Source organism: Squalius cephalus (genome assembly GCF_949319135.1).
Source record: "Squalius cephalus genome assembly, chromosome: 8".
NCBI lineage: Eukaryota > Metazoa > Chordata > Actinopteri > Cypriniformes > Leuciscidae > Squalius > Squalius cephalus.
The window spans coordinates 7,721,468-7,744,974 of NC_137129.1; the positions used below are offsets into that span (position 1 = coordinate 7,721,468).

A 23,507-nucleotide genomic window follows, 5' to 3' on the forward strand; every position below is an offset into this window, starting at 1 on the left:
GATAGAAGGAAAGTAGTTTTGATCTAAATCCCTTGGCTGGAGCGTGTTTCTCCAGCAATTCCTATGAGACTGATCCAAAAACTCATTAAGTCTCTAATCTAATCCCTGTGACAGCATGGAGACTAGGTATACACACACATACATAAACACATGCTGATGACTCACCTGCTTCGCCCTTCATGCTCCCCTGTGGGCCCGACATGGAGAAGACGGACAGGCAGTCATCGTCCTGGGAGCAGCCGGCTTGGATGGCCCGTACGTAGCTGTGACTGCGGGTACGGAAGCATCCGGGTAGATCCAGTGCCTCCACAGCCTGTGATTCCATCTCTCCAAACAGGTTCAGACTGTCGCTCAGCTAACACACACATAAGGCCCGTTCACACCAAGAATGACCACCATAAAGATAACTATATTAGCGTCCTCTGATATCGTTCTGTTTATTCTAGGCGGGTGCTTATCTGCCACTTAAATGCTCAAGCTCTTTACGGCAGAATGGATTCTGATTGGCTGTCAATGTTTTCATCATTCATCAGCTGGATAAAATCGTTCTGAAAGTGATTCCAACCATAGCGTTTCTCTGTGCTGTTATCGTTATAGCTGTGGTGCTATTCTTTAATATTGAGAACGATTTTTAGAACCATATCTTTGTCGTTATCTTTATAGTTATCATCCTTGGTGTTAAAGGGCCTATAGACCATGTTTCAATTAAGATTGAGATTCATATGTTTCTGCATATAACTGTCATGCAACTGAACACATATATTGTTCATGTATCAACTAATTCTGCACATTATTATTATGCTCTGATTAGGGTTATATCTTGTGATCAGAATATTATTCTCAGAGCTGTAAGTCATAAGTCTCTTTTGACTTGGGCCAATCAGTATTTACCCAGAACACCCTAACAAGCCCTGAGTCATGTCCTAGCAACCAACAGAGCACCCAAGCCACCACCTTATACCTTAGCGGTCTCCTAAACCCCCCTAGGATAGTTATGCCTTAGCTACACTCTAAAAATGCTGAGTTGTTTCAGCCCATGTTTGGGTCAAATATAGACAAACCTAATCGTTGGGTTAAAAATTTATTTAAAAAAATTAACCAACGGCTGGGTTTGTCCATATTTGACCCAAACATGGGTTGAAACAACCCAGCATTTTTTATAGTGTACTACCCAGAACTCCATAGGTACCCCTTAGTTATGCCTAGCAATCATCAGAACACCCAAGCCACCACCAAGTTATGCCCAACCAAGAAGCAGAACACCCTAGCAATCACCTATTTTTGCCCAAGCAACCACCCAAACTGGTTATTTAAGGATAATTAAAATGACTTGGATAACTTACTAAATGTGTAAAACAATGTGCATTGTGTGAGTGTGTTATACCTGAGCGCTGGTCAGAGAGCGTGTGTAGCTGCGGGAGCGAGGGTGGCCTTTAGGCGTAGTGCGGCTGTTCGGGTACACATCTGTGCACTGTTTACACGAGTACCTGTGGAGAAGAATACTCCATTAAAGTCTCAGCTGGCACTTCTACTACATGGTAGTCCAAAATGTGCTACTTTTTAATACAGCAAATACAAATCTCAAAGCAGCAACAAACTGAAAATCAAGTGACTACTGACTTGGATGTGGTGGAGGAGCGCTGGTCCATGCTGACGGACCGGCGGAAGGCTTCTCTCTGGGCGATGAGGGCTGATTTGGGTGAGGCTTTGGGGCTGCTGTCTGAGTCAGCGCTGTCGTCGTCCCCCATGGCCTTGATGTAGCTGCCACTGCGCATACGTCTGCAGGGGATCTCCCCACCACTGTCTGACGGACCGCCACCACACCAGTCATCTGAGGGCACCTGCAAGAGACACATGACTTGCTCTCAGTCTTGCCTTTACTTATGAAACTGATGAGGGATGAGGGTGTGCTATATCAACACAAGAAGTTAATAATGACAGTTTAGACACAATATTGGCATTTTCTTTGAATCTTTTGAACGAGTCGGTTGTGGGAATGATTCATTGACTCACCCAGACAGTCGCTTGTTTCTTTCGTGAATGTATTTTTGTTTTTGAATGAATAAGCTGAGTGAATTATTTAATGGCTCACTCATTAAGACAGTCACTTGTTTCGTTTCTGAATGAATCAATGTTTTTGAATAAATCAGATGAGTGAATTATTAAATGGATTTATGCATCCAAAATCACACACTCTCTGAGTAGGTAGGCTACTTAATTTGAATAAGTATTACTTTGCGACTGTTTAAAAAGTATGTTATATATATAGTAGTATTAATGGGTGTAGTATGAATGAAATTCCGGACATACTACATTAGCATTTATGTAGTTGTCATTGTCATGTGACTTACCGGCGTCAGTTGCATCGCTCCACTGACATTCACAACTCATTTCCCTTGATGCGCATTTCAGAATCTCATTGAAACTTACTCACTTTTCACTTACTGTTGAATATTGTGAATCCTTTTCACATTCTGTTTTTTTACCAACAAGGGAAGAATGCAATTTCGGATGCAGCCATTCACTTGCTTCATAGCTGAACAAATCAGTGTTTTGAATGAATCAGATAAGTAAATGATTCAATGACTCACTCAAATAGACAGTCACTAGTTTTATTGTTGAATGAATCAGTGTTTTGAATGAACAGGTTGAGTGAAATGATTCAATTTCTATCTCAATATGAGAAAGTCATTTGTCTCCACCTATCTACGTAACCTGCAGGAAGAGTCACTGGAAAACCTCACCACTAAATCGCAGACTGAGAGTGAAAAGTCCCCATGCTAAAAATGAGGACCTAAACTTAATGTTCTGTAAATAAATACCACTGATATGAGAGAAAATGCATTGATAATGCAACTAAAGGTTTATGTATATATATATAAAAAACAGCCTTGTTAGAGCTGTGGCTTTCTGGCTACAGCATGACCAGGGGGAACAAAAGGTTGAACTGAGGGCAGCTGAGTAAAATGAAATCTGATTGGTTGACAGGGATGAAAGGCACCAGCTGTACATTTAGAGCTGTCATCACACTCAAGAGCTGCCCCTCGGCTGGGGCATGGACACAGTGCAGATGTGGGGAGATAGCAGGTTGTGGAGGGGAGAGGCAAGATTATTTATTTTCATGAATTTTGCTCTCCAGAGCCATATCCTTTTCTGATAGCATCGCTGTGTCTTATTGCTGTTTTTACCTCCGCATCTGCTCTCTGTCACATATTTTGTACACATAAAATAAAAAAGTCTGTCTTACAAGCTGCACAGTGACTTTAAGGTGGCTAGACATTTAATAACAGAACCAATAATTCTTTCAATTCACGGAGAAGTGAGACAGACACAGGTCCAGTATTTTCTGTGTTTGACAAGAGGATGTTCCCTCTTAAACTTGCTGCTCTCCTCACTGTTTTCTCTGGGTATCATGTTTGCAGTTCAGCTCTCACTGTGGGGACACATTTTAAAAAAAAAATTTTTAAATACGATTAGCATACTTAAAGGGATAGTTCACCCAAAAATTTGTCATCATGTCGTTCCAAACCTGTATGAGTTTCTTTCTTCTGCTGAACACACAAGAAGATATTTTAAAGAATGTTGGTAACCAAACAGTTGACAGTAGCCATTTACTTCCATAGTATTTTTTTCCTTCTATGGAAGTCAATGTCTACCTCCAACTGTTTGATTATCAACATCCTTCAAAATATCTTCTTTTGTGTTCAACAGAAGAAAGAAACTCATACAAGTTTGGAACAACTTGACGGTGAGTAAGTGATGATGACATTTTTGGGTGAACTATCCCTAAGACTAGGCAAAGAGTTATAAGGGGACATTTTGACCACAGAGGCAATACCTATATTCAGAATATAGACACATACAAAACAACCAACACAGAGGGCTTTATTCTTCTTTTTTGGTCTTTTCTCACCCCTTTCTTTCACTGACATCAGATGATAATCCCACCACCAAATGACCAAGGTGCGCACACACACACACACACACACACACACACACACACACACACACACACACACACACACACACACACACACACACACACACACACAGAGAGAGAGAGAGAGAATGCCTTACATACCAATTGACCACTCAGTGGGGTATTTAAAGGTCATCCTCTTTCAAAGGATGATGCAACTTGATCTCTCTATCCATCTGTTTCTTTTGTCTCCACCCCCTCCTATCTTCCTTGAAATACACTCATGTGCACTTATGAACACATAAACACACATACACAAGGATCATTTTGAATCAGGAGCTTAACTGCATCTTCTTGAGAAGCTGATCATCCATTTTTCTAGTCCTTGGTTTGAGCATCTCTACCATTCTCTTTATTTTTCCTTCAGACTTCTATTTTATTCTTTAAATGCAGAAGAAAAATGCAAAAGTTGGAGTAATGTCACTGCAATAATGTTATATATTTTTTTCTTACACAACTTTCACATAACTGGCCTCCTGACCATTTTGAATAGTTCACTAAATATTGTTCAGTTAAAAAAATATAACAGCATACAGTATGTGCAATGACATGCAGGTGGGTAAATAATGAGATCATTTTAATTTAAAGGGATAGTCTACACAAACCAACAATTCTGTAGTCATTTATTCATCCTGTTGTTGTTCCAAAATTATGTGGAACATAAAAGAAAATCTTTTGAAGAATATCATTGCATTTTTTTGTCCATACAATGTTGTTTTGTTTGCCATTGACTTTCATTATTTTGGCAAAAACAGCTGTCAAAACTAATGTCTTCCTTTATGTTCTGCAGAAGGAAGTAAGTCTTCATTTGAGTGAGCAACCTGAACTCATGGAAAAATGCAAATGTTACGAAGAGGCGATTTTGTATGAGCTAATCGTACACAAACATATCGTTATTGAAAAGAATTTACGCGTGAAGGTCCACCCCTAAACATACCAGTCACAGGGGCGTTAGCAGATCATTTGAACACATAGGGCTGAGATCGTACAAATTCATACGAATTATCCACCAATTTGCCAACGCATAAAATAGTTATGAATTGTCATGAGATTGCGTTGGAGTGACAGGTTTTCCCACAGTTGCGCCACTTCAAACACATAAGTAAACACTGACTAAAGATTACAAGGGCATATGAACTGAAATAAAATAATGATGTGCATGAATAAATCAAATAAAGTCAATAAATACTGGAATATTCCATGAAAACAATAATTGTCAGCTTTGATTTCATGACTTTAAGATCACTTATTCCCCCATCCCTACAAACTCACTTTCCTTCCTTGCAACCTGTGTTATTATTCTCATCCTCTTATTTTTTCCCCCTACCGCCCCTGGTATTCGTTCTCATTATATTGACACATTTCACTTCCTTCCGCTCCCCTGCTAATTGCGACACAGATCGGCTGACTTGTAATAGAGGATTCATCTGGTTTATCCCCATGTTTTCAGATCAGATCACATCAAAAAAACTGCTCTCCAGCGATGAGTCCCAACTGAGCTTGCGCCCACAGCTGGGTTTCTTCCTCTCCAGAGGCTCAGGGTAGCTGAGTCAGCTGCTCCGCCGTCAACTATCACTGTAAGACCTCAGTGTCCTCAGGACCAGTTGCTCTTCATGATGGAACAAAGAATCAGCACTGATGGGGGACTAGATGCGGGTTATCTGGATGTCAGTTACTTTAAATCATAAATAGCTTGTAGCTTAGCCTTGCTTTAAGTAGTCAAACTACAGTCAAGCTACTCTTGTGTGAAAAGTATCACAAGTCCAATGATCTGGACTTCCCAACACTACTTACAGAGAAAGTGAACATTTAAGAAAGCATGTTTGATTATTAGCGCGTCAACACAATGTGAACAAAAACCGCAAAATAGCAATTGTCATGCTACACACTCAGATAGCCGACATGTTGTCACGCGACTTAATAATGCAGCAGTGTTGCTACTTGTAGTTAGTTATTTTCCTACACTGCTGGCTATGACAATGTATGTAGCTACACAGTGAAGGAGTGGATATACAGTATGTGTGTACCATACTGAGTGGGAGTGTATGAAAGTTGATTGGTTGTCTCGCTGTGACAAATAGCAAAACAAAAGTGGCGACTGACCGAATGTATTTCTATCACGTTGAAGCTGATGTTCTGTGTAATTGGAGCTTGCAAGTGCTAATATTACAGGAAGTTAAATTAGTGTCAGGACGAGACCTCCATGCACGTTCCTGTCGCCCTGGGCAACAATAGCGGAGAATGCCGGAGACGGCACATTGGTTATGTCCGTCAGAATGCATTGACTTTTCTCTCTCTCTCCCACTCAAGAGCCCGGGGACAGAGCAGGAATGATATGGGGTGCACCTGGTGCTTATTGTGCTTTCTCACAGCTGCTATTCGGTCTATGCTTTGCTGAAACTGGTCTTCTTTTCTTCCAGCGCCAGGTGTTTGAAGTCTACGCATGATGTGACATAGCGTGGCTGCAATAAAAATGATAACTGCCAGGTCACAAACTATCGGACATATCACTTCCCCAACACAGCCTGATATGTTCCTTCACTACCACGATGGGGACTGAAGATGAACATGCTGTCATCTAAAAAAAAAGAAGCAATAACAATAAAAAAACAAACAAATAAAAAAAAATATATATATGTAAAATATATATATATATGAAGAGTTCAGATGCAATGGCCTCTAAGTGCCATCTGAAATTTTCTTCTAGAATGATCATTTTTATCAAGCTCGTATATTTAAGTTCAGTAATTTCACTTAAATGGCAATGAAAATGACCTATTAATTGTCTATTCAGTGAAATTACTGAACTTAAATATACAAGCTTTATAAAAATGATCATTCTAGAAGAAAATTTCAGATGGCACTTCATATATATATATATACAGTATATATATAATAATAATAATAGTTAATTAATTACTATTACATTTTTATATAATAATTGTATTTATTCAAAGAATATATCATAATATTTCCGTAATATAAAGTCACGCTGAAATCAAAATTGGCAATTCTTATTTTTTATGTAATATTACGGTGTTTATTATAAATGATTTAACAATGCACATCATGTTTTCTTTAAAATTCATGACCCCTCATAATCTTTATTAAAAATACCTTCAGATCCCTCTTGCAATGACATCTCTTCTCTATGGAAGCTGAATAAGTTTCACTGAATAACAAAATAAAAAAGGTAGTTGTTTCAATTTGTTGTTACAATTCTGACTTTTTTTCTCACAATTGCGAGTTTACATCCAGCAGTTCTGATTTTTTACTCAAATTTGCTCGATATAATCTAGCAGTTGTGAGTTATTATGTCAGAATATCATGATATAAACTCACAAATGCATGTTATAAAGTCAGAATCGTGAGAAATAAAGTCTCTATTTTGAGAAAAAGTTTCCTTTTTATTTCCTCAGAATTGGACTTTATAACTCGCAATTGCTAAATAAATTACTTTGCAATTCTGACTTTATTTCTTGCAATTGCAACTTTTTAATCACACAATTCTTACTTTTTGAGAAAAAAAGTCAGAATTACGAGATGTAAACTCACAATTGTGAGATAAAAAGTCACAATTATCTTTTAAAATGTTTTATTCTGTGGCGGAAACAAGCTTCCATACAACTGAGCCAGGACTCCCACTGGTGTCTGCTAAAAAACAACAGGATGCACACAGGGTGCATGCATAGTGTGAATCTGTAGTCTTTATTTCATAAGTGGTGCTCAACTGTGGCTCAGTGCTGTACCTGGAAAGGAGTGTAACCTCCTAGTGCTCTGTCCTGTTACCTTAGAAACATAACCATAATGTGCGGACACTCGGTGGGAAGTGTGGGAGAGTGCACAGGAGGCACTCAGAAAAATTATCCTCATTTAACCTGTTGTCATTTCAGATAGAGTTTCCTCCCCCATTTGTGTGTGTCCACAAATAAGTATTTGTGGTAGCATAAATAACTGTGTTCACAGTGAGTGAGTATAACAGCCTACGAGTGCATGTGAGAAGAAAGCGAAAAATAGAAAGGAAAACAGTAGTTGAGTCCAAGTACAATATGTGCTGCTCATTCATCAAGGAAGAAGCAGGACATACAGTACAGCTCAGGACAGAACTTCCAATTGTCAATCTGTGTCATTTGTTCATGTAGTTTCTGAAGTTATTTTTTAACAGCACATAAAGCTATTGGAGACATATACGACCCTGGACCTCAAAACCAGTCACATGGGTCACAATTTTGAAATTGAGATTTATACATCATATGAAAGCTGAATAAATAAGCTTTCCATTGATGTATGGTTTGTTAGGATAGGACAATATTTGGCCGGGATACAACTATTTGATAATCTGGAATCTGAGGGTGCCAAAAAATCGAAACATTGAGAAAATCGCCTTTAAAGTTGTACATTTGTGTTCGCGATTGTGCTGCATTCACTCACAAAAATAAATGTTTTATATATTTACGGTAGGAAATTTACAAAATATCTTCATGGAACATGATCTTTACTTAATATCCTAATGATTTTTGGCATAAAAGAAAATCAATAATTTTGACCCATACAATGTATTTTTGGCTATTGCCACAAATATACCCGTGCGACTCGTGACTGGTTTTGTGATCCAGAGTCACATATTGGAAATATGTCTGCAGCAAAACTAAACCTCTTTCAAGAAGTACTGAAGTACCATGGTCAGTGGTGGTGTCAGATGGTAATATCAATGGTATTTTGATTGATTTACACCATATTACTGAGTGGACATATAGCATCATATTTCCCAATCTTTTGGTGAAAAGATTGTGACCCCATAGCTGTGTGAGTAAGGCTCAAGTGCCCCTTTATCAATACCAAACCTGTAATGTGTTTTATACTGAATAATGAAATACATAGTGAGTTTGTTTTTCACTTGTAGTATATCTGTGTGTAAGAACAATGCATTTATGATGCAGTTGCCCTTCTATTCAAACCATGTAGGCAGCTGAATTATGATGCTAAGAAGTATCTTGTATTCTAGGACACTTGATATCACAAAGCAGGATGTCAGTGATGTGTGTGTAATTGAGCAGATGAGTAGGAGAAATGGAGCACACAGCTCACTACTGATATCAATAGCAGCGTTTGTGAGTGTTCACATTGGGTTTTATACAGGCCAAGGGTTAATGTGTTGTTTTCCTGTATCCTCCGATACTGTTTTTCACCCTTTCACACTGAGCTGACAGATGCTGGAAATAGCATCAGGCTCCATTCTTCACAGCTAGCAGCTGATAACAAACATAATCATCAACTTATGTTGTTGTTTTTTTCGTTTCTCTCACAGAAATTGTCATTTAGTGCAGATCTCATCTCTGCAGACAGATTAATTCTTTTGACAATGAAATGAATCTGCAAGTCAATAAGGACAGCAGACTGATTGTATTTGAGAACAGAGACTCCACATAAATATTGAAATCTCAGTGGGAGCCAATTTGGGGTCACTGCACTGACTTCAAAATAGACTCACATATTGTAAAAGTTTGTCTCATATACATACTGAGGTTGTACGCCATTCAGAATTGAATTGACAATGTCTTTACATTACAACCATATATCTTTTTTATAGATAGATATTGATTGATTGATTGATTGATTGATTGATTGATTAGATCCAATTAGATTCAAATTCACACTCATTAATTGAAAGGGAGCCGATTCTTCACTTCTGAATTTTGCACATCGTCGTCACATGCACATATAAACAGAACTTGCCTGCAGATAGTGGAGTGACCGTTCCTTCATTTTGGGATCCAGAGGAACCAATGCCTTGTCATATCCTCCTCCACCTCTTCCTGCTCCTCCTCCACTCCCACCTCCACCACCAACACCACCACCACCACCACCTCCACCACCACGGGAAGATGGATAGACCTCTCTAGCCTGACTGACCGTCATGGCTGACCATGTGCTCCTCTTCAGAGAGTGTCCGCTGTCCCCTGCCATGGCTATGTTGGTGCAAGCCATGCACTCTCCTGGAGGTGGACCCTTAGATTTCCTCAGGGTAAGCTCCTGGATGGCAGCATCCAGGGTCTCGTGTCCAGTGGGATACCCCCGACCGCCCCTGCCCGCACCCACCAGAAAGCTGCTGTCGCTGTCCAGGTTGTCATCGGAGCTCCACCAGCCAGCTGTTTTGCTGCGGTGGCGGGAGCTGCGAGACTCGTGGCGGGAGTCTCCGCTCTTGCTTCGTTCTCGGCTCTTGTTGCGACGGGCAGAGCGAGACTGGTGTGTTCCCGAATAATGATGTCCACCGCTTTCCTCGCCACCGCTGCGGTGCCCCCTATCCCTTTCCCGATACTCTCCCCCACGGGTGCCGTTAAACTCTCGTTTAGATGGCGTCTCTAGAGAATGAGACTTGGCAAAGAGACGCTGAACCGAGTTCACCAGATGCCGTATGCGACTCGGACTCTCGCTGCGTTGCTCCCCGCTGGCTGCGCGTTGGTACTGCAGGGTGTGGAAGCCGTCGGGGTGGAAGGGCAACTGTTTCTCGAACTGATCCAGAAGGTTGGGCGGGATACGGTGCATCTTATGCCCGTGGCCATGCACTCCCGAGGATAAACACTCTTCACACGTGGCGTCGAAGGGCTGCGGCTGACTGGGGTGTGAGCGAGGGAAGGTGCCTCCACCAGATGGTACCATGGCCAGGGTTTCAGGGGGCCCACCAGGCGGGTAGTAGGGGTGGTCATTGTGCCCCTGGTAGTGGTCAGGGTGGTGCATGTAGTCCCGCGCAGTGTCGCCATCCTCAGGCATGCAGTAGCAAGGCCCAGAGGAGTGTTGAGACAGACTGCGACTCACCTGGTAGCCCTTCATGGACGGGGCATGGTGGGCCGCCCGGGCCGAGAGGGGGCGCTGCGGGCGCGACAGGGCTGCGCCGGAGTCAACTATAGAGAGAGACAGAAATAAAAGGAAATATTTTGATGAGACAAATGAACACTTTTGCATGCAGTACAATAAATAGCAGCATTATTCTCAAAATATGGTGACCAACATGTTCCTTGATTTTTTAGACATAAAAAAGATTTCAAATAAAGTGGAGAAACAAAAGGCATTATCTTATTACTTATATCATTGTATTAAATAACATGAAATGGTTTGACTATATTTTTTGCACTTTAAAAAAAAAGTTTTTTTAAACACTATGTTTTGATATTATATTGACACCATCTAAAAAAAAAAAAAATCTTTTGAAAAGTTGTCACTGGTGTTCCAACCATTTCTTCATTTGAGAAATAAAATAAAATATTTTTACAGACTTTAGTGGGAGACAACTGAACTAAATTTCAAAATTCAAGGTTGAAAAAAAAAAACACATTTTGAGAACAACCCACCACGAAATGGTTAATGTTGTAGCAAATTATATCATTTTCCTTTTCAGGGATGTGCTGTTTTGTATTTCAATAACTACAACCAGGCAGCTGACAATGCAGAACAAGCACACTCCGATACTTCTGGCGTAGCAGCGCTGCCATTGACTCTGAACACACATGAGTGAGGGTAGGCAAATGCTGTGCAAAACTTCTATTATTTTACATTTGTTCCCTCTAGGTTCTTTGCTGGATTGAGTCATTGTGTCACTATCTCTCAAAATCTGTTCATTTGGCAGAGCAGGAAATGATTCTCTGCTAATTCAACCTTTAATCTAGTTCATGTTCATTACTGATAAATCTGCTTATCGTTTTACAATACAATCTGTGCCCATTTTGTGATCTCAAAGATAAAATGGGCAAAAAGCCTGAAAGGAAACGGAGCGAAATGGAAAAAGGCTTGTGCTTGTCAGGTGGTTGCCGTTCATCTGCCTGGTCTTTGAAGCAGGTGGCGTTTCCAAACGCGAGCTATTGCTGACAGATGTTGAGGTGATCATTAGATGGAAATTAGCCTGTTACTTTTAATGAGCTAAATGTGCACATCTAGGTTGATCCTTTGTGTCATGAACTCTGAGCTCAAAATAGCAGAACGGTGATTACTCTACTGTTAAATATCGAATGCTGTACACCAGCGTAAGAGGTCATTATTATTATTTTTCCTGAGGAAGTCATGTAAAATTGTATTTTTCACATTGTTTCTACTCATTTATTTTGACCTTCATTGAAAGCCATAACTAAAGCATATGCTTCATTATGGATTTAAACCCCTGTATAGTTTCAATAAAAACTAAAGTAAAAATATTAAGATTAATAAAGATTAATTTAATTGAAATGAAAATAAAAACATAACTGGGAAAAAACTAAAACTAAACTAAAATATATATTTTTAAATATTCTATTCTATAATTTTAGTTTTCATCTTTACAAACATAAAAAATGCCACTAGATAACAATAACACTAGATTGTGCTGAGAATTTTTGGCTATTAAACATTTTTAAATAATATGCAGCTATAGCGCAATTACTTTGGAAATCCTAAAACATACAATTCAAAGTTCTAAATGATAATAAACCTGATTTAGACCTATTTGCCAACATACTGAGTAAGTTGATTGTTCAAGTATTTACAGTAGTGGTAGTAACATAACAAGAATATGTATATATACAGTATATAGCACATGTCTGATGATGGAAAATACTCCAACATAATGTTATAATTATATCATACACAAGTCTCATTGATTTCAAAGGGTTTCTGTGGCAGGTGTGTGTGTGTGTGTGTGTGTGTGTGTGTGTGTGTGTGTGTGTGTGTGTGTGTGTGTGTGTGTGTGTGTGTTTGTACTTGTACAATCATCTTTGTGAGGACCGGTTAGGGGATAGAATATACAGTTAGTACAGTATAAAAATCATTATCTCTATGGAAAGTCCCCATGAAACGTGTGTGCACATGTGTGTGTGTTAGAAAGTCTGAAAGAACAAACGTTCCCGATGTACATCAAGTTGCATGGTGCTGTCACATCTCACAGCATGAATAACACGGAGTCTGGTGTTTCTGTAATTTAGTAGAGGCTTCTGTCAATCAAAGTCACTCAACTGCACTTCAGGTGCCAGCTGGTCTCCGTTTGCCTCCCGTGGCATCATCACACCGTCTCCTCCCTGAACCCGAGATGAAAATGGAGATGAAAACAAAAGAGGGCATGGAACCCATCCTATCATTTCTATTCTCCCTCTCCTCACCAGCTCAGAGTCTCTCCAGACACTCTCTCTCTTGCTTCTGACCTACTTCTTTCACTCCTTTATGCGGCTGCCTGTCTGTTTCATCGCCAGCTGCTTGATAAGCCAGTATAAGTCTCTGTCTATCTTTATGTGTCTCTCTATCACGCTATTTAGACTCACAGCCTTATGGTACAGTCTTGCCAATATACAAGCAAAGGCCAGCCATATGGAGCAATCAAAAACCTTTCCATTCACATATAAACACAAACAAACACACTACAACCACTTCTCCAACCATTGCAGGCCAGTGTACTAGAACTAATAAAATAGCTCTATAGGCTTAAAGCTGAAAGAAAAAAGAAAACAGAAATTTGCACAAAATGTATAGGTCTGCACAATATATTATTCTAGTAGTTATTCACCCTTTGTTTCATTTTCTCTTTGTCAATTCTCTAAAATAAGTGCCTATATTTTCTGTTCCTGGTGTTTTTGTTTGAAGGTATCCAGTTGAAGTGTATATTTAAGTGTGTTTAATAAATAGACTGTTGCAAACTTTTAGTTTCTGTGTTTTTTGCAATCCACACTGACAAATGTATAATTCCACTGTAACAAGGAAACATTGTCATTGTTACAGTGTAAATATATATTTAAGTACTGAGTAATAATAATTAACTACATGCATGTACTTACTATAGGGTTAGGGTAAGATTAGGATTTGGTTGAGGGTTCGTTGCATGTATTTATGCATAATTTACTGTTATTACTATGGTAAATACATGTAACATATGTAACAAGGACACTGTAAAATAAAGTGTTACCACAAAGTGTAACCATTGGTAACACTTTATTTTACAGTGTCCTTATTACATGTAGTTACTATATTATTTATTACATGCAACTAGCCCCATTAATTATTATTACTCAGTACTTAAATGTATAATTACACTGTAACATGGACACCTTCAAATTTATTTTATAATATGTCATATTTCTATATTTACATTTCAAGTTACATTAACTTTACTGTCATCTAATGCTCAATTAAAGTTAATCTTTAAAAACACTAATCATTTAACATCACTGTTAAATGTAATCTTTTAGCAAATCTCAAAATTAATATCCATTTTTATACTGTACATCATAATGTTTTGATGCCTATATTCACTTGTAACATTTAAAATGGCTACTTTTAGTTTTAAGTGTTTTACTTTTTTCATTTATATAGTCAACATAGTAAAGACTTGTAATTTAGGTAATTGGTTTCATTAGTTATTGGCCATAACTTAATAACAATTAAAATAACTGTCGGCTTATTAGTATTGGCCGAATTGTAATAATATTATATGTCAATACATACTGAAATACACACATGCACACACAAAAAATGTTTGCACCTAGAAGGGTTGCACTTTATTTCGATGGTCCACTTAAGAGGAGTCATAACCTGCAATTTTCACTTTTCCACGAGAATCAATGTATGTTATGATTGCCTAACGATTAGACACTGGCCGGGAAGCCGATATTTAAAAGTGAAGCGTTTGTTTACCTCAGGGTAAATAAACCAGCTTATCGTTAGGAGTCTGCGCTAAACATTTCACACAGGAATCATACATAAATTTGGGGCAATATCAGGCGAAGTTGGCCTCGAAGCTCTGTTTGGAAAAAGGTGCAATTCCAACCATCAGAGACTTGCCTGAAATTGAAACGGTAAGACTGAGTTTTTATTGCTCTACTGTGTGTAACAAACAGCAGCTAACTGCTAATGCGGCTATTGTATGCTAGCGGGAGTATTAGCTTCGAGGTAAACATGGGGAATGGCTGCTAACGTTACTTTGCAAACAACAAATGACTGAGATCATCATGAATTCGGCTATTGTATATTGCTGGTCGCGGCCAGGGGTGCGTTTCCCGAAAGCATCGTTGGCCAACTATGGTCGCAAGTTCATCGCAATGTCCATTGAACTCTATTGGTAACGACGGAACTTGCGACCATAGTTGGCCAACGATGCTTTCGGGAAACGCACCCCTGGTCGGGTTCATTCATAACTTGCGCCATGATGTCATTTTGGAATGATATGCTAAAGCGTTACCTGCGTTGTCAACCCCCCTCCTTCCTGCAACCAATCAACGCGCCCCTCATTTGCATTATTAAAATGACCGTCCACGACAGCCAAAATATCGCATCAGATCTCGCGAGACAATAATGCCTTCAGAAATAAGGGTCTGAGGAGCTCTGTGTTTATTTTTTTTCCACTTTTCTTTTTTAGAAGGGCCTGAAAGACTATAATACAGCAGTAGGTATCCAAGGTAATACTAGGTTATGACTCCTTTAAGACACTCCACAAACTATAAGTATCTTGTCAACTACATGCCAACTAACTCTCATTAGAGTATTAGTAGACTATAGACTGTTAGGCTAGGGTTCAGGTTAGTGGAATAAGCTGACGTAGTTGAAAAGTTACTTATAGTCAGTAGAATGTCTGTTGGAGGACCATCACAATAAAGTGTTAGCACAAATTAAGCAGTCAGTCTACTAATACTCTAATGAGAGTTAGTTGACGTGCAGTTGCAAAGTTAATAAGGCTATAGTTAGTAGAATGTCTACAGTGGACCATCAAAATAAAGTGTTACCCTTGTAAGTGCCTCACAAAATCTTTAATATCTTTCACAGACTCAGTGCCACTAAGCTTGCAATTACAAAATAGTCCACCTGTGGGCAAAAATTAGCCTATTCTTCCTCGTGTGGTCAGTTAAAGCATCAGTGGGTTCTACCAGACTCATTTTGTTTTCTGGCTTGAGTATTAAGCAATCAGAGAGGAATCCTACTAAGCCAAAATACAGTTTACAGGTCAATAGTGATGAGAATAATAACAATAATATCAGGCAGCAGCACATTGGTACGGGTCTTTATTGCAAATACGTGTGGAGATTCCAAACTCTGCCATCTTTGTTGGCGAATGTCATTTAAATTGAACTCTTTCAATGCAGAGACAATGCTACTGATGTGAGACTTCCGCACAGCTAGCTAAGAATGCATACACTGTCCTCTTAATAGCTCCAGCCATTGTGTCTTGTTTTCTGACGGCGACTATTGCTGAATCAAGCACGTTAATACAAAAGAGCAGATACGTCCTAGGCATTTCCAGAATGTTATCTTATTCTAACATAACCTTATGCACATCTGCTCCCAGCGATGGCGCCATTCAGCCCTATGAGAATGTAGACATCACTCTCGTTAAATATTTAGAATTGTTCAACGAGGCTTCGTTAATTTCCTGTAATTTGACTGGGAGGTTGTAATTACGGATGTGAGAACATTGCAGAGCAGATAGGAGAGAATTGGATGTACTTTAGGCCTGTAAAACAGCAGAGGAAGAACAGGAGAGGGAAACACTAATGGTCATTATTTGGCCTGGCCATTTTATTTTATTTTATTTTAAACAGCAAAAGCATCCTTAAACCCTAGTGCCATCCAAAACAATGATTTGTGCATGGAAACATGCTTTTCACAAGCGCGGTTGGAAGAATTATTGCATTTATGGATGAAGGGGTACACGTCTTTTCAGACATATTTATGATGCATTCCACTGTCGAGGTCACGGAAAATTCCCATAATACATCAATTCAATCGGTGATTAGTTGCAGTGAAATGTTACTTCAGCCCTTGGGTAAAATAAATAAATGCATGGCTGCATTTCATGGCTCACTCTTTTAGAAATACATGTACATTCCATTCCTGTTATAGTTGTATAAGGACTGCAAGCTATCACATACATTTTGAATGAGATTTTACTCCGAACATGCTTTTGTAACCCAGTTCTAGTCAAAGATAGCTTGCCTTTACAGAGCAAGCTAATGAAAAATGCAAAGAAGCACCACAGAGATAGAAAGAGAATGGCGAGGGCAGGCGGATGATGAGTATATTCTGGCTGACATTCCAGTAGTTTTTGTCGGCGTGCAATGGTTATTAGTGTGAGTTGATATACAAGTTCAGACTGCAGTAATGCTCCAGTAATTGACAGGCAAGTGTTATTTAGGCTGGAAAAATCATCATCATCATTTACTCATCCTCATGTTGTTCTAAATCTGTAGCCTTTTTATGTAGAATACAAAAGTACTGACCACTGTTTTACATATAATGACAATGAATGAGGAACTGGGCTGTCATCTGTCCAGGTCCATAATGATAAAAAAGCACCATAAAATAACTTAATAAAATAATTAAAAAAAAACTTTTTTGTCATCAACTTTCATTTTATAAAGAATTACATTTTTAATTTTTTTCTACTTTTGTGTTTTCTAAATATGTGCTGTATATAGTAATATCGAATTCTATTCAATATTTTATTCAGAAATATTATTTAAACAGGACCTATTATGTCTTTTTACAAATACTTGATTTTGTGGTCTTCTAGAATTGGTTTTAATGATTGAATGTTCAAAAACCACCTTATTTTTCACATATTTTACATTGTTGCAGCACCTCTCTTCCCAGTCTGTCAGTAACGCTCTGGGGTGCGTTTCCCGAACAACGGCGTAACTCGCTGCTTAACTACCATAGTACGATGCATCGTTGAAGAAATCAACTAGCTAGTCACGACTGTTTCCCGAAACTGTATTGTCGCAAAGTGGTCGTTCCACCACGTTGGTTTATGACGTCACGCACGTGGTGGAGTAATAACTTATTTTAATGAATCTGTTGGAGATCGAATTAACGCTAGATGTTTTGCTATAAATTACAGACATGACATCTGAGGACTATTTCTCATTTTTCTCAGTTATTTTGCTTTATTTCCAGATTCAATCATAGGCTCGTTCTTACATAGTAGAGCACGTTCGCACATGCGCACTCTTCAAAAACGGTGCTTTAAATCTCTTGACAAACCAAAAGACGTAAATAACATTTGTATGACACAGGTTCTACTGAATGTCAGCTTGCTTATTTTGCTCAAGATGAGGATGTATTAAGTCCACATGTCATGCAAACTAGAAACTATCTCGACTTCTAACCACAGGTCGAGAGCTGCCGTTCCAACCACACAACTTTGCGATGCTGTTTGCGAATGTTCGTTAGAACGATAGTTTCGGGAAACACTGACTCGTTGAACTATGCTGATAACGACGGAACTTGCGAACATAGTTGGCTAACGATGCTTTTGGGAAACGCACTCCTGTTTAGCTCCTGTGTCTATGAAGCCCCTCCTTCTGAAAAGTGCAATGTGCTCCGATTGGTCGGCTTGATCAATGTGTTGTGATTGGTCAACTTCCCTCGAGCGTGTAACAGAAATGCCACGCCCTTATCATAGCCGTGTTAGATCTGGGGTAAAAAAAAAAACAGCGTCTCTTGGATATGGCGACAACACGCTACTAACACGACTCAAGCAGGCCTCGCCCCTGTTTTTTGCATATGCCTCGTGTGGGAATTATTTAAATTAGGAATATTGTGACGTGTACGTTCACGGAAGAAACCTCAGGACTACAATTGAGGCAGAAGTTCATAGGGAATTACTCCCTTTGGAGAGACTTTGTGCTTTTTAACTTTGCAGACATTTTTCATGTTAAAACAGCATCATTACACACTAAACAAAGTTGAAAATGTAAAAAAGAATAATAGGTATTCTTTAACATCAATGAATCAACCTTAATACATTGGGTTGCACCAACAAAACACGTTCTACAGGTTAGATCAGGTAGAAATAGCTCCTTAAAGTGGCAATTGCAGCACTTTTTACAGTGTAAATAAAAAAGGAAACAAAAGGTTTGGATCGACATGCATGAGTAAATGATGACAGAATTCATCAGTTCTGAGCACACAGAAATCAAAATGTACTTGTGCATCGTGTGTGGGCTAAGTCAGACCATCACACGCATATACCCCGCACAGGTGAAGGGGTTTGATATGATTTCTCTCTAAATCCCTCTCTCCAAAGAGATAAGCTCTTGCCTCATCCCTTCCCCGGCTTGCTCTATCCTTCACCTCCAGAATGGAGAGATGGACACTAACAGGTAAATGAGAATTCACACCCTGAGGGCAGTTTTCTCTGTCTCCTGCGTCTCCAACTCTTTTTTCTCCCTCTTTACAGGTGAGGCTTTGAGATCCTGCCCTTCCCAGGAAGAGAGCAATCCTGAGGAGAGTACGATTGTGAACTCAAAGAGAAAAAGGACTTGAATCCCATGACATTTCTTGATCAAATATGGAATTGAACTTTTTATTTGAAATTGAATAAAATCCATAAACATCGCCTTTAGTTCGTACTGTTTTAAACACTTTCTCCGACAAGCGGACGCAATGTTTTCCTGTTTGTTCGTGTGACGTTCGGCATGAAGTCTATTACATTTAACATATATTTAAAAAGAAAAAGTTAATATTTTACCATATTACTGTTTTTACTGTATTTTTTTATCACATAAATGCAGCCTTGGTAAGCATAAGAAACTTATTTCAAAAATATTACGACGGGAGAATGGGAGTCTATGTGTCTCAGTGTAACGCAGATTTTATGCTTTTTTTTGTTGTTGTGAAAATTCATTTTAGTGGTAATCAACAATATGTCACAAACATTTTTTCAATGCAGGCAAAGTAAGCATCATCATCAAACCCTCCGGTTTTTACATCTAAAAATAGGAGAAAAAAAGAAATGCTTTAATCTCAAAGAACTGATCCATCTTTTTAGCAGGTCCCCTCCTCCTCTCCATCTTTCAGTGCCTCAAGTCATCGGCAGCCCGGAGCTCAATATGAGAGAGGATGGAGCAATTTATCAATCGTTCTCCATGCAGGGAGACTATGAAAGTGAGAGAAAAAAGCAAACTTTTCTGCTTCTCTGAAGTCTAGCACCTCACAATTTCACATGACTAATTCAGTCCATTACTCTATAAAATACTGTATCTAATACACCTACAAACATATTCCTCTTTCTAGAGAAACAAAGACAGAGAGCAAAGAGGGGAAAGGGTGAGAGAGAGAGAGAGAGAGAGAGAGAGAGAGAGAGAGAGAGAGAGAGAGAGAGAGAGAGAGAGAGAGAGAGAGAGAGAGAGAGAGAGAGAGAGAGAGAGAGAGAGAGAGAGCACGCCCAACCCCCTCCGGTCCCTCACCCGCAGCGGGAGAGAGAATAGACAAGGCTGCCGAAGAAAAAACGGGAAGAGCGGAGACATTGAAGGACAAAATGGAAGGTCAAAAACTAGGCGTAAGGGAAAATGGAGGGTGAATACAGTGAAAAGATTAGGAGGGGGGTGAACAGGAACATGAATTGATAATAGAAGAGATAGATCTCACACTTATCAGCACGGAGATGTGTGGCTGATATCAAACTTAGAGTAGATAAATCACACGTTTCTGCTGATATTTATGAACATTTATCCTCAGTGAGACTACAACGAGAAATGAATGGCTATAGATACCGAAAATAGGAGATGCAAAATAAAGAAAGTTAGTGTGAATACGTGATGTGACGAGACTATCGAAGAGCCCATAACCAAGTGAGAGACCCGTTTTACACTCTTTGATCTATTTTCTTGTTCTAGGCTTGTGCTTTGGTGCAGATATGTTGAATATTCATACACGCACATCTCTTTCATCCTCTCAGTCATTCTTTTCCTTTCTAGCTCTCTCACAGTCACTGTTATCCAGCTCGGAGAGTACAATAAGCCCAGGTGCTCGTGTGTTAATGGATGTTATGCTCATTATTCATGTTACGGGCCTGTGCAACATTAGCACTGTGAGTGGAACAGAGGGTTGAGAGGGATTTAAACAGCCTTCTGCTCTTTTTACTGACTGCTTTACTGAGCAAACAGTCGTTTAGCTGTGCTCATACGAGGACGTTGAGCCACGTCACCTCTGTGACGGTGAGGGATGGAATCGGAACATCTTACGCAATTCAGATCTATGCTATCAAAAGCCACCGAAGCCCATAGCATGTTCTTCCGCACACATGTTCGCAAGCACACCCAAAGCTCTGTGTTGCTAGGCTACACCATTAACTAGGTTAGTTCATGTACAACAGGGATCATTTTCATAATGATTTCACATTGGTTTTCGCCAGCTAGATTGCGTCCTGTTGGGCGGACTCAAAGAGTTCGTCCTTAATGCACATGAAGCAGTTTGGCTTTGAAGTCTTGCTGAAGTACAGTCGTCGAGTTGGTAGAAAAGTACCAAGAGAGATGCTCGTTAAATGTCAGATTGAAACCGTGTATTCGATCAGAGGTTTTTTGGATGTATTTACGTTGAAATGGCAGGCAAATGTTGGTCATCAGCACCTCTTTCTTTTCATCTCTCTGAACTGAACGGCAACAAAAACACACAAACACACCGGTGTAAAAACCAGGCCTGCAGTGCCGAGGTCTCTCTGAAGAGGTTCACAAGCTTGTTTTTAAAAACCACATGACACTGTTTGATGGCACAGTTGGAAGTTGAATGTTGAAGTGAAAAGGAAAAAAAGAGAAAAGAATGAGAAAAAAATATAAGTAAAAAGACAAAAAGCATCTATAATTATTTTTATTTTAAAGAAAGAAAGAATGAAATTATAAAAGAAAGAAAGAAAAAGAATAAAATAATTTATATAACCATTTATTATAATTATAATCTAAATTTTCCATTATGATCTATAATTAATTGTATTTTTGGTCCCACTTTATATTAAGTGGCGTTAAGTACTATGTACTTACATCAAAAAATAAGTACAATGTACTTATTGTGTTCATGTTGTATTGTAAAACACTTTTGCTGCTATTGAGGTGTGATACGGGTAAGGTTAGGGACAGGTGTGGTGGATTGGGTAGGTTTAAGGGTGAGTTAAGGTGTAAGGGAAGGGTCAACTGTGTAATTACATAAATTAATTACAGCTGTAATTACAAGCAGGAATTTTTAAAATGTAAGTACAATGTAAAAACATGTAGTTACACAATAAGTACATTGTATCAAATTATTAATTTCAATGTAAGTACATAGTACTTAAAGCCACTTAATATAAAGTGGGACCGTATTTTTTAATTAATAATTATTCTAATTTTAAAGAAAGAAAGAATGAAAGACAAATCTATAATTATTTATATAATTATTTCCTATAATCATCTAAATTATTGATTATAATTCATAATTATTAATATTTTTTTAAATTCACAATTATTTTTATTTTTTAAATAAAGAATAAAAAAAGAAAAATAATAAAAAAGAAAAAATCTACATTTTTCATTATGATCTATAATTATTTTTAATTCATAATTATTCTTATTTTAAAGAAAGAAAGAGAATAAAAAAGAAAAAAAAATCTATAATTATTTATATAATTATTTACTATAATCTATCATCTAAATTATTCTTATTTTTTGTTTATAATTATTATTATATAAAAAAATAATAAAATTAAGAAAAATAATAATAATAGAACAATGAATTTAGGCTTCACACTATGCACAAGATGAAAAATTAATATTCATTTTGAGATTATCTTTATAGTGTTTTTAAAGAAACTTTAAGTGAGTGTTAGATGAAGGTAATACAAATAGATATAATGAGCATATAGCCTACAATTAAATATATAATATCAGCTAATATCCTAAAATACAAATGGGCTCTTAAAAATAAATAAATAAAACATTTACTGATTTATTTTAAAATGTATTATTTGCCGATAACAGATATGGTAGCAATATAATATATGGCTCCAAAGCTACAAAATCATGGGGTCTTTAATTCTGCCATACACACAAAAACACATGCACAGAAGTTGCAAAGACATGTCAGCAGTGTATAATAAAGAATAATTGTATTCGAATAATTGCCGCAATTTGCTTTTATGGCAGTCGTGCCAAATCGGCAGAGCTGTAGCTCGGTCATGCCATGCAAATAAAAATAAATTGCAACAACTGGTTCAGTTGGCTAATGACCAGACTGACAGATGATCCTTGTAATCTTTCTTGTTTATATCAATCTGTTGTCTTCAGGCAGGGGACAACAAATATCTGGCAGTTCAGATCTGTCACATTGTGTGAAGTACAGAAGATGTTGATGGTGGCCGTTGAAATAAATAAACCCTGACGTCCAGTGTGAAGAGCAACAGTCAAAAGATGCGTGGATAAACAGCTTTTAGTGAGCCGTGCAAAAAACGAGAATGCGAGTAAAAGCGTTTGTACATAGCCATGGGTGCAAACAGAGACACACAGCAGGAGGAACAGGGTGTTTTCAGTGTGATCTAATTAGCTTACATATATACACACTGTTTATTCTGTGATAAGAGAACCACACAGACCATGACGGACTACTGATACATAACTAACCTAAACATCAGCTTTTCAACGGACCCAGCTCACCAGAATCTATAAATGCAGACAAGTCCTTTACAGACATGCATCAAGTTACCAAGGTGTGAACGATGTATTGAATTCTCTTTTAGAAGACGCATTGACAAAGCAATATTTCTCTCTTGCTCTGT

At 38.4% G+C, this 23,507-nt stretch overlaps 1 protein-coding gene across 2 annotated transcripts in view; it reads right to left on the minus strand.

Annotated features, from left to right (window-relative positions):
* Positions 1–23,507, minus strand: part of dlgap3 (discs, large homolog-associated protein 3) — a 173,367-nt gene that overhangs the window by 12,104 nt on the left and 137,756 nt on the right. For both annotated transcript variants that reach the window (XM_079877813.1, XM_079877812.1), the window contains exons 3-6: positions 9,716–10,881; positions 1,621–1,841; positions 1,385–1,487; positions 166–355 (exon numbers count right to left, since the gene is read on the minus strand). In XM_079877813.1, the coding sequence (XP_079733939.1) occupies positions 166–355; positions 1,385–1,487; positions 1,621–1,841; positions 9,716–10,810 (1,609 nt within the window). In that variant the 5' untranslated portion in view covers positions 10,811–10,881. The remainder of the gene's footprint in view (positions 1–165; positions 356–1,384; positions 1,488–1,620; positions 1,842–9,715; positions 10,882–23,507) is intronic.